The sequence below is a fragment of the Nicotiana tomentosiformis genome, chromosome 2 (genome assembly GCF_000390325.3).
Source record: "Nicotiana tomentosiformis chromosome 2, ASM39032v3, whole genome shotgun sequence".
Classification (NCBI taxonomy): Eukaryota; Viridiplantae; Streptophyta; class Magnoliopsida; order Solanales; family Solanaceae; genus Nicotiana; species Nicotiana tomentosiformis.
The window spans coordinates 78,215,964-78,228,251 of record NC_090813.1 but is presented as its reverse complement, the minus strand read 5'-3'; the positions used below and the strand labels follow the sequence as shown (position 1 = coordinate 78,228,251).

The window sequence follows — 12,288 nt, the reverse complement described above, 5'->3', positions numbered from 1 at the left end:
TCTATATACGTTGAATAAAGGGAAAAAATTTACAAACAAATAGTTTGAATGGTATAAGTTCAACTTAATTAATTACTCGTTTAAGTAAAATGTCAAAATAAAAAAAGTGACTACTACCTTAAGTCATAATGTTAACTACACACGTTTATAAGACAAAAAAGTTTTGGTGGGATTAATCTACATAATTAAAATAAGGAAAAATTTACTAATAAGTCAAATTTTAGTTAATTTTAAAGTCCTAGATATTAGGAAGTTAATTAAATGACTATTCCTAAATAGTAGGGAATTAATTAAATGAATATTTCTAAATATAGAAAAATAATTGAACGACTATTTTGTCTAGTGTAAACTTTAATTTTGAAGGTTAAAAAAGGCGAACGACGTTTCGCTAAGTACTTTTAATATAGTATAGATATATGCTCCTAAATTTTTGGACTTGATAAAAATTATAGTGACGCAACAGGAGAATTTTAAAATATCTTATGTCAGTAAGTAATATATTTTTTCATCAATGCTTCTACCTCACAAAAGCTAAAATATACTGAACTTCAGGATCCCCAACCTAGCGCCCAACGTCCTCGAGCAAATAACATTAATCACCAAATAAGATGATCAATTAAGAGTTTATAACCAACTAAGTTTTCTTGTATGAAGGTTACATAGGTTTTCTTCTCAATTCAAAGACCTATATTCATATGTCACTAAGTGAACTCAAACATAATCTTATCCGTCACCATCAATTTTCCTTAATTTTTGAAAGTTTTGTTGTGTATAAACTCAAAAATTAAAAGAAACAACAAATAATGAATAAGAAACATAAAAATTGTTGGATTGTATCGAAGCAAAATAAAGAAAACAAACATGTAACGAAGTAACATACCAAATTAAAATTATAAGATCTCAAGTGTTAGAAAAAAACGAAAGACGAAAATAAAGAGAGAAGCGAACGATTACTTGCGTTAGTGGAACTTTTCACTTTAGCGTACAAGTTTGAAAGAGCCTTGAATGAAATTCTCTTCAGTTTAACATCTGGAGGAAAGTATGCTGATAAAGCTAAAATGCTATCACGTTCCATGTGGTAATACAAAAATATAATCTATGTGAAACTGTTTGAACGAAAATTTTGAAATATGTGGTTCTAAACAAGTTAAAATGGGTTGCAGAGTATTTGTGTGATTATAAAACTTTCTCATTGATGTTAAATTTGAAAGTTTAAGCCGGATTATTTTTAAATTTAAAAATAAGTTATTTTTTTGGAACGGACAAAAAAAGAAATAAGTTTAGAACGGAGTTAGTATTACTATTAATAAGTCAATCAAAAACTTATGCGACTTTTACGGCAATATCTGCCGTTCACATGTAAACTTGCGGGTCCCACTGAGTAGAAGATTTACGCGATTTACAATGCGAAGCTAAATTCCTCAAAATCTACATCTTATTTCATTCTACACTGAACCGGCTTTTCACCTTACAAATAAATCGCTGCGCTAAAGTGGACGAGCCTTAATTAGCAGGAGAAAACGATGGACCAGAAGGACGCCGGAGCTCCCGTACTATCGAACCGGGTTCAGATAAACGGAATTTCCGTTCCGTTGACTCTGACTGCCGGAGGACAACTCCGATGGCCTGACCGGTGTTTATCAATTGAGAAAGATGTCCTAGGGTTCATCATCGAAGGTTCTCGGATCAAAATCAACGCTGTCATTGAGAGTGGAGCTGGAATTTGCTGCGGTGGTGACGGCGGAGCTCCGTTGAGGAAGACTTTCACTTTTGAGCCATTATCTGAGGATTCTCTTCGGCTTTGGAAACAAAGACTCCACGCAGTCCTCGATTCACTCGGTAACAACTGACGACAGAACTTTTGAGGAATGCAGTAGTTTATGTGTTATTAAAACTATGGTATTAGAATTTATAAAGTTACTGAAATGTTATTTGGAACCATATGAAATTATTAATTCATGTTTCCGAATACAACAACAACAACCCGGTATAATCCCACTAGTGGGGTCTGGGGAGGGTAGTATGTACGCAGACCTTACCCTAGAGAGATTGTTTCCAATAGACACTCGGCATCTTTACCTCCAAGAACTCCAACCTTGCTCTTGGGGTGACTCGAACTCACAACCTCTTGGTTGGAAGTGGGGATGCTTAATATCAGAGCAACCCACCTTGTCTTATAATGCGTGATTATTCATTCAGAGTAACAATGAGTTTTGGTGGAATTATATCCAGGTGCGGCTTTATGTGAGGGAAAAAAATGTTCATCTGAAGAGAATGCAAGATTTATAATGCTTAAGCATCAGAAATTCAATAAGTTAATCAGCTACAAAGTTCTTTTTCCCAAATTAAAGATTTTTCTATTCATTTTGTCTTAAGTCTTGATCTGATGTGTGATAGAACATGAATATGACACTGCCTACTAGCATATAGTAGTAGTATGTAACAGAGAAGAAAAGTTAAGGCAAATGAGTGCTTACCTAATTTAAAAAAAGGAAAAGGGCCAAAACTGCCCTGAAGTATCGAAATTGGTATAAAAATGCCCCTACCGTTATTTTTTTGGCTCAACATTACCCTTATTACTAACAGAAAATTCTGGGAAAAAAAATATATTTAATTAATATCCACGTGTCACCGTTCCATTGGTCTAACTTAAACTTCAACTAAAATATAACTAAACTCACCCTTAACCCGTCCGAATATTGACCCGCTCCGATTTTAAAACACAACTCTCTCTCTCTCTCTCTCTATATATATATATATATATCCGCCCTGTTGCTATTTGGGCGGAAGACGGATCCGTCGGAAATAGCAACGTACACAGTAGCCTATCTCATTTGCAAATTATGTTATGAGTAGAAAATCCTTTTTTTACTAGACTTAACACAATAATCTAATCGAGAAAATTGAATCCATGATAACAATCAAAATAAGAAAATAAATACTTAAGAAATTATCTAAAAAAATTGTTAACTATTATTAGTACATCATATGAACCCAGCGTGTATGAAATGTGACAATTGCACAATACCCGTTACACGGAGTAGAAAAGCTTACATATTAATTGAATAAATAGTGAAATAAATAAAAAATAGAAATACACATCACATAAACAAAAAAATTGAAAAAACAAATCCTCAAATTTTCACGGAGGAATGACAAAAAATAGTGAAGAAACCTCCCCACAAATTTCAAATAAAGAAAATTATATTATAAATAATACTCATTGCATAAACAAAAAGAATCTAAACTTTTTGCATTAAGAAGAATATGACAATTCCTTCCATCTTCCATAAAAATAATTCTAATAGAGAACTCAATTTTGAGTTTGCCTCATGAATAATAGTAGACATACACTCGTAAGTAAATGCTCACTAAAATGAAATAGCGAAGAGAGAGAGAGTTATGTTTTAAAATTGGGGCGGGTCAATATCTGGGCGGGTTATGGGTTGGGGTCTATGTTAGACCAATGGGACGGTGACACGTGGATATTATTTAAATTTTCTTTTTAAATGAATTTTCTGTTAGTAATAAGGGTAATGTTGAGCCAAAAAAACAACGGTAGGGGCATTTTTATTCAAATAGGTGGATGGAGGGCAATTTTGTACCAATTCCAATACTTCAGGGGCAGTTCTGGCCCTTTTCCGTTTAAAAAATAAAAAAGGAGTGCTTCTAGCTTGCTTTTCCTTAAACCTAAGAAGCTGGCTCTTTAGTTAAGTTGGCGCTTCTGCGTTCTGGCATGCTTTGCTTTTCGTCTTGCTTAAAATGATATTCTGTTCTGTTAACTACAGATAGTTAAGGGTATTGTTATTATCATCATTATTCTGGTTGTTATTATTATTAATTCTTTTTTTTATAACCTTGGTGTCCGGAAAGCTTGCTTGCATCTCAGCTAATTCCACGGGTTACCTGCTATCTCCAACTACCACAGGTGCCGGGTAACTCTGTCCACCAAGTCTTGGACAGATGGAAAGAAATCACCTAGTGTTTTTCGCATCCACTAGGATTTGAACTTGAGACATCATGGTTCTCAACCCACTTCATTGACCACTAGGCCACACCCTTGGGTGCTTCTTCTATTTGTTGTTATTATTATTTATTTTGGTGTTTATACGTGATATAGAATACTTGATATCATGGGATTTTAGGTCGTCCTAAGAGACTTTTTGTACTTCTGAATCCATATGGAGGAAAGCGATCTGCATCAAAGATATTTCTTGATGATGTAAAGCCCCTACTTGATGATGCAAATATTCACTACACACTGCAAGGTTTGAAATATTGAATCTTCTTATCCACGTGTGGCTGGTGTTTGTTCAATGATTTTACTTGAGTCTATAATCATGACTTATACTCTTAATCTTTCACTCTCAGAAACTAAATATCGGTTACATGCAAAGGAAGTCGTTCATTCATTGGATCTTTTGAGCTACGACGGAGTTCTTTGTGTCAGTGGGGATGGAATTTTGGTTGAGGTAGGTTGGTCATGTTTTTTATTCTTTTGTTATCTTTGTCTGGCCTATTGTTGTGTGATTGTCCATCAGTCCGGCTCAAACAATTTTGCAGTATACTCTTCTTTTGACATATAGTACTTGATTATGGAATACCTAGCTTGTTTATTGAATGGAAGGTTATCCTTTCCTGTTGTAAGGCTCAAGATATTTTAGTTTATATAAAATTCTGATTTAAAAGATGTCAAAGATGAATCCACAGTGGAAAAACTGAGATGTAAATTTTACTACTTAACCAGTCAGTTCTTCCTAAGACTTCTACTCAGCTGCATTATGAGAGTGCATTAAGATCTTCAGGGTAATTATTTGTTAACTTACTGAAAGGAATTGCTAATGCCAATAAATAAACTCATAAATATCATGATTAAATGTAAAACAATCAAAGATCAATTTATGGTACTTATTTCTAAACATTAAAGAGCTTATATATAACTATGTTGTTCTTATGCTTCATATGTATACATAGAAACATCGGAACTGCATATAAAAAGAGAAGCACAGATGCTTTGTACACTTACCCCCCTTCCCCAAAAAAAGAAAAGAGAGAAAATAAAAGAAAGTCAAAGAGTTATGTTGAGTCTCTAAGACACATTGCACTGAAGTAGATGAAATGTCTTAGAGGTGAGTCCTGGAACAACTTCAGAGTTGCTCCACTGTGATTTTGATGGAATCCACAACAAGATTACACGCATCTCTGTTCTCCAGTTATCCTTCGTTCTAAGAGGCTCGTGCCCTGAGGGCTGTCTTTTAAAATTTTTGGCTATTCGTTTCTGAGGTAAATGATGATAATCATCCAAGTGCTCATCATGTTCTTACGTTCTTGATTTTCGATTTTTAGTAGGTAGTGAATGGACTACTTGAAAGGGAGGATTGGAGTTCTGCAATAAAGATGCCTCTTGGAGTAATACCTGCAGGTCTGTTTCCTTCTCTTGCTGGTGTTTGTATATTTTGAATAGCTTTTATTGTGGAGCTTGATATACATGATTATGGTCTGTCGCATTAAGCTTTTTGTTTTTACATGGTTATACCTGTAGTATGCTAAACTTCTATATACCATTACTCAAAAAGAAAAAAACCTATAGTATGCTTAACTACCAGATTAACTCTTCACTCTATCTTCTGAAAGGTCGTCAGGAGCACATGGTGCTGACACACATTTCTATGACCTACATATCTAGAATAGACGTGCGGTGACACACATCAGCAAAGACAAACTGTGTCATGTCATTTTGGATTCTTCTTCTTGGGGTATGTGTAATGTGATTCCGTGTGACCTATAAGTCACGGGCTCGAGCCATGGAATCAGCCATTGATGCTTGCATAAAGGTATACTGCCTACATCACACCCCTTGCGCTGCGGCCCTTGCCCGGACCTTGCGTGAACGCGGGATGCTTCGTGCACTGGGCTGTCCTTTACTAAGAGAAGCCTACTTGGGGAAGAGAAGGGAGCCCTAACTAACAAATTATTAACAGAAATGTGTGCACTTCAAGGACACCTTAGGATGTATATAACACTTAACAACTTATTCCAGCAAATAAAATGCTTCAACTGCCAACAAACCAGATTAATAGCTGCAGATATATGCTAACAATTTTCAGCTTTAACCTTTTCATTCTTAGTAGTTAACTGATTAAGACCTATCTTGTTGTTTCGATAACACTGTATTTGGAAGAGGCAGTTGGATCAGGTTAGAAACTTCTTACCCCTAATATTCTAAACAACACACCCCGCCCCTCCCCTCGCGCGCAAGGAAATGAAATTTGCATTTACGTTCAAGAGAGAGATTTGGACATCCTTATGAATTCCCTTCACCAGAATCTTTCTCTGATCGCAAATATTCCACATAATTTCTAATCTTGGTAGATTCGTTTTCAGCTCTTTGAATTTCATTTTGGCTTTAAATGTGTAAAAACCTGAGATCCACTTGATGGTCAAGGATTTTTGTTTATGGGACTTACTGCTTCGCTCGTCGGCTGTTCATTAAAGTTTTACAATATAATGTGCATAGCCTTTTTAGTAGCTTTTGACTAAAACTTTAGCACATGGAACCAATGTTGTTTGCTTTCATCCACTGTCTTATAGTTGCATTTTTGTGTATGCAAATGCAGGCACTTCAAATGGGATGGCAAAATCTCTTCTAGATTCTGTCGGTGAATCTTGTACTGCATTTAACGCAACTCTTGCTATTATTAGAGGTAAATAATTGCTATCCTTTTAAACTAAAATGGTGATTCCCGAACTGATGTTTCAATTACATTTCTTTTTCTGTTGAATCAAAGAAGCTCTTTAATTCTCTATGTATGTTTGATCAATGGCAGGGCATACAAGATCACTAGATGTAGCTACAGTTTCACAGGGGCAGAAAAGGTTTTTCAGTGTGCTAATGCTTGCCTGGGGTATGTATATTTGACATTGGCTCTTCTGGTTTTGACACTGTTTTTGTTTCTTATCTGCTTAAGTTCTTTGCAAATTGATATATGATTAAACTATCTAACAGGACTCTTTGTTTTTCAGGTCTTGTAGCTGATATAGATATAGAGTCCGAGAAGTATAGATGGATGGGTAGTGCTCGAATGGATTTTTATGTATGTTTTGCATCTGTTTCCTCTAATATATATTTTTCTTAAATTTCGGTATCAGAAGTTAAAATTCTGGATCATTGGATTTATTTACAAATTCTCTGGCTTGCTATACAACATCATTCCTTGGTTTCTCTCCCTCCCTCTCTCTCTCTCTCTCTCTCTCTCTCTCTCTCTCTCTCTCTCTTTCTTGTTACTCCTTACTCCTTCTCTTTCCTTGGAAAGTTTGGTTTCATTATGATATTTGAGATTCACTGACCCAGAAATTTGGTCAGCTTTTTGTGTACCTGGATTGTTCTTCATGGACACCAATTCCATCCCCCTTGCATCTCTCTCTTTTCCTATGAGGAAAAAAAGAAAAGAAAAAGTAGAATGCCTCTTCAGTTGATTACGTGCTTAGTGGTTCTTGTAGCCATTAAAGCATCACAGTTTGCTTTTTAATTGCTAGTCTCATACTGTTTTTCCAGGCAATACAGCGGATATTTCGTCTTAGAAGGTATACTGGCTGTATAAAATTTTTGGCTGCACCAGGGTATGAAAATTTTGGAGAACCACTTGAACTTGAAGGTGAAATTAATGAGCTTAACTCGAATCGGGTTCAGCAAAATTGCTATTGTGGTCCGGCTTTTGACATGAAGGGTTTCAACCGCAAGATTGAGGGGCCTTTCGTCTCAATCTGGCTTCATAATGTTCCTTGGGGAGGTGAAGATGTTCTCGCAGCACCCGATGCCAAGGTTGGTTGAGTTTCTTTGGACATAATTGTGAATGTTGCCTCCATTGAACTTGTGATCTGATTCCTCTCAGTGCTACTTTTAAAATATACCAGATAGAATGGCTTCTGTAATATGTAGTTTGAATTTGGATCAGATATTTTTTTTTATGTGTCATCCACAACTTCTAGGGCTTATTTTGAATTACTTTAAATCAGGAGTTACCTTTAAAATTGATGACTTTTAACTGTGTGTCTTCATCTTTCATGCCAAACTTTTCAAAGGTAACTCCAGATTTAAAGTAATTCTTGGGGCATCTTCACTGTACTAGTTTTTTTTTGGTAAGTAATAAAGATTTTATAAATGCTTGCACTAAGCCAGTGCGACATAACATAACTACTAATAGTTTTTTTTTTGGTGTAATAAGTAAGCAAAATTTTTTGTCAATCAATTAGCTTTCCACATTTTGAATATAGAGTCAAAGATAAATATTTTGACTTAGTCGGAAAAGATGAGTTTCTTTCTGTAGGCTAAAAGTAGGCTTCCTACAATACGGGTCACGATGTGGGCCTGACTTTACTGATTAAATGATTTTATGATGTTCTAGAGGTGAAGACCCTCTGCTTAGACTAGGACTCTTGCAAGTAGTAACTTGACATAGTAGTTTTCTTCTTTTACTTTCTCCTAAACATAAGTCTGCATTTTATGAGTAGAATATTCTGCAATAATGGTTTCATTATAGTGCCATTGCTGAAGGAACATGTCTAATCCCTTTCCTATAAAAGGCCCTGCACTTGCAGATGCATATATCAAGCTACTACATTTCCTCTGTTCTTTCTTTAGAAGCACTAAGCTGTGGATACTTAAATTGCGACTTTCCCACTGCATGTTTTGGCATATCTTGAACTTCCTTTTTTCTTTTTGGGCTCATGTGCAGTTTTCAGATGGTTACTTGGACTTAGTTGTGATGAAAGATTGCTCAAAGTTATCCTTGCTGACGTTGATGAGTGAGTTAAATAAAGGAGGTCATGTTAGATCACCGCATGTCTTGTACTTGAAGGTTAGATTCATCATCTTAGCTCTCTAAGTTGCCTCTATTATGCAAGTTCTTGTCGCGTTTATTTTTTCTTCCTTTTCTTTTTTATATTTTGGAACAACTCTTACAATTCATTTTATTGTCGCATATTAAAATCAGTGTTTTAAAAGGCGTGGGCGTAAAGTGAGGCATTTTACATATGCCTCAGCGGGGCGTAAGCCCCATAGATATTTAGTTTTTAATATTTTATAAAATAATATAATGACAGTAAATATTTATAAACATGTAAAATTGTATAAATATTGAAGAAAACTATATATGTGTGTGCTCCATCCCCACAAAAAACTAATCAAAACAATCTATTATACGTTACTTACAAGTACAAGTAATTTGAGTCAAAGAATAAAGTTTTCTATATGGAGGAACAAAAAGGATGATTAACCTGCAATTTGAACTTTGAATTTGTTGCTACGAAGAAGAATGTAGTTCTCTTTGTATTTGTAAAAAAAATTAAATATTCGTTGCTTTTGGGAGATATTAGCAGACTAGAGTACAAGATAAAAAATTGGAAAAACCATGAATATTAGGGCTTAAATCAATAAAAAAGGTCTTTACTTTTAAATTTAATACTTTTGAGTTCCTTTTTAAACCTTTTGAGTAATTACCAAACTGACTTTTGAGAATTTGAGTATTATATGAAAGACTAATTCAACAAATTTTGTTTTAATTTGAAAAAGTCTCTTGGGCTTACTCCTTACTAAAAAAAACGCGCCCCGAACGCCCGGGCGTACGCCTCTTGAGACTTTCGCCCCACACCATCGCCCCAGGGCGTTTTTGGTACGCCTCGCCCCGGAAACGCCTTTTAAAACAGAGATTAAAATAATAAGACCTATATTCTTTTTGTTCATTTTTCTCTGAAAGTTTTATAAAAGACATAATTAAGTAAATAAAAGTGTGCTATTTAATCAGCTTAAGCTTTTAGACGAAATGATGATACACACTTCAACATAGTACCAGAGCAGGTAGAGGTCTTGGTTTTGAGTATCATTGCCACCCATTATCAAAAAAGAATTTTTATGTGCTTGGCCCATAAAAAAGAATCAAACATGCACGCGAGCGGGCATTTAAAATTCTGATGACATGGTTACACATTTCTACCGTTTCAAATTCTGATGTTTGTCTAGCGGTGCAATCAGAATGTAGTGTAATTCCTTGACCAAATAGGTTGGGTTTTGTAGCAGCTGAATTAAATAATGACACCCTTTGCCTGAATAATCAGCAATACAATAACCCCAACCCCCAACCTTAACCCATGCATATTCGCGTTTGATGTGCTAAAATAAGAGATAAGTTCTTTTTTGATAAGTCAACTATTTTGAAATTAGAGAGAAGTTTGTGCATTAATTAGGATTTAACCCAAGGCTTCTTATTGATTTAAAACAACCACAGGTAAAGGCTTTTGTTTTAGAGCCTGGTCCACGATCAGATGACTCAAACAAGGAAGGGATTATTGATGTAGACGGTGAGGTCCTTGCCAGAGGTAGAGGAACTTACAAGTCTGAGCAGAGGACATTGATGGCCTATGACAAGCTCCATATTGAAGTAGATCAAGGGTTGGCTACAGTATTTTCACCTGTCTGTTAATTTTTGTCTGGTTCAATTTATTCACCGAAAGAGAAATTAGTTCTAGCTGGTGGTTTCTGTATAGAATGATGGCGAAAGAGGGGTTAAATGAAGGAAGCATATGAATCTATTTTTTTCTTCTTTTTTGGTGTGTGGGGCTGTGTTGCTTCTGAACTTTGTCTTGAGCGCTTTTGGAGCTTACAAGTGGACTGATCTTCACCTATACAACAGGCCATCCCCCCTCTCCCCTACAAGAACTGAGTTCAGTGCTAATTGTGTACAGATTTTCCCAAGGTGGAGTTGGGAATGTTGCCATTTTATTCTTGTGACTCCGGCATATCCGACTGTAGACGACAAATCATTGTAGACTATTTTTGACTGTATGAATCTAATTATTTCACTCTGCCGCTGGTTGTGAAATGATATCGTTTGTGAATTGATAGCATATACACCCCCCCCCCCCCCCCCTTTCTTTATTCTTCTTGTACGCTGAAAAAAATCGAGGGAGAAGCAACTGCAACTACCTGACAGATTTATCTTGGTTTTGCCTTGTAATATATAGTTCAAGAAACTCTAATATCTTGGGTTGCAGAACAGATTTTACTTCGATGAACCTCTAAAGAATGCTTAATCGAGATTCTGATCAATAGTCAATTTTGTTTAAGCTTGCGGAGAACTGAGGAAGCTATGCTCGATTATAACTGAGTAGAAATAGTTTAATGATCTGTGGTTTGCTAGTGTGCTGGCTTGTTCGCTTTATATGTCATTTTCATCTATTCATGAAAATTGATCCTTCGTCTTCTGAAACGTTGGTTCTTGTCTTCTTTGTTTTAGTGTTGCAACACATCTCTGGTCATGAGTGTCATCTTCTGGGTTGACCCATATTTATTCATATTCTAAATGGGCGGGTTGATTTCAGGTTTAATATGGCGGGGTTGGGTGGGAACCAAAGTGACATTTTGCTAATTAAAGAAAATTATGTAACTTGAAAAGACAGCCTCAGCTGAAATCAAATTAAAGACAGGAAATGGAATAGCTAGCGCTGCATTTACGTACATAGAATTCAGAACTACATATAACTTATTTGTTGCATATATGCAAAGAAATACTCTTGTAGTTACAGATAGTAGATTTTCTAGTATTTTGTTATTCAAGTTTTTGCTTGTATATCAAGCTTGTCCTAGTTTCTAGCTAAAGTTCGAATACAGACACTACAACTCCATCAATGTACTCCACCCTATGTGGACTTGATATTCACTCATTTGTTTCTTCCAAAATACCTGAATACATTGAGAATTAGACAAATCACATCTTAAATACTTTTGACTTTCGAAGGAAAAAGAAAGCTAAGAGAATTGACTTGACATATAGAACCACGCCCGAATTACTGGTTTAATGACAAAGGGTCTAATAGTAAATTCAAGGTCCAGAAGTATGATCGAATTCCGCCTTTTACCCAGCAGACTAATAAATAATAGTGAAAGACAAAGGATAAAATTTATCAATGATAACCGGATAAGTATAGAGAAGAAATTAATCATTCACACTATAAAGCTATGTGGGAACAAATCAAAGGTTTTGTCCTTAATGGAATGGGGCAATGGGCATGAACAAGTCTCTGTACAAACGCATCAACTCATAAAACAAACAACTAACAATATATAGCAACAACGACAACGACTCTAGTAAAATCTCAAAAAGTAAGGTGTCTGAACAGAGTAATGTGTATGCAGACCTTACCCAAACCGATTTATCTTTGGGAAAAAAATATATTTAGCCAATATTTAAGAAAATTTTACAGAGTCCTAGCACTAATAAGTACTCCCTCCGT

At 35.4% G+C, this 12,288-nt stretch overlaps 1 protein-coding gene across 2 annotated transcripts; it reads left to right on the top strand.

Annotated features, from left to right (window-relative positions):
• Positions 1-1,433: 1,433 nt before the first annotated feature.
• LOC104086954 (sphingosine kinase 1-like) lies at positions 1,434-10,893 on the top strand. 2 transcript variants are annotated; one of them, XM_070195620.1, is made up of 10 exons: positions 1,434-1,839; positions 4,146-4,268; positions 4,372-4,476; positions 5,354-5,422; positions 6,618-6,704; positions 6,828-6,905; positions 7,024-7,094; positions 7,556-7,822; positions 8,736-8,858; positions 10,284-10,893. In XM_070195620.1, the coding sequence occupies exons 1-10, from the start codon at positions 1,524-1,526 to the stop codon at positions 10,476-10,478; spliced, it is 1,434 nt and encodes a 477-aa protein (XP_070051721.1). In that variant the 5' UTR covers positions 1,434-1,523; the 3' UTR covers positions 10,479-10,893. The 2 variants fall into 2 exon arrangements, with proteins under 2 accessions (XP_070051721.1, XP_033509492.1); XM_033653601.1 differs by lacking the exons at positions 1,434-1,839; positions 4,146-4,268 and having other exon boundaries at positions 4,372-4,472; positions 5,347-5,422.
• The last annotated feature ends 1,395 nt before the right edge of the window (positions 10,894-12,288 follow it).

Coding starts and splice junctions, on each gene's coding strand:
- LOC104086954 (XM_070195620.1), top strand. CDS start 1,524: ATGGACCAGAAGGACGCCGGAGCTCCCGTACTATCGAACCGGGTTCAG. Junction 5,423..6,617: donor TCTTGGAGTAATACCTGCAG/GTCTGTTTCCTT, acceptor ATGCAAATGCAG/GCACTTCAAATGGGATGGCA. Junction 7,823..8,735: donor TCGCAGCACCCGATGCCAAG/GTTGGTTGAGTT, acceptor GCTCATGTGCAG/TTTTCAGATGGTTACTTGGA.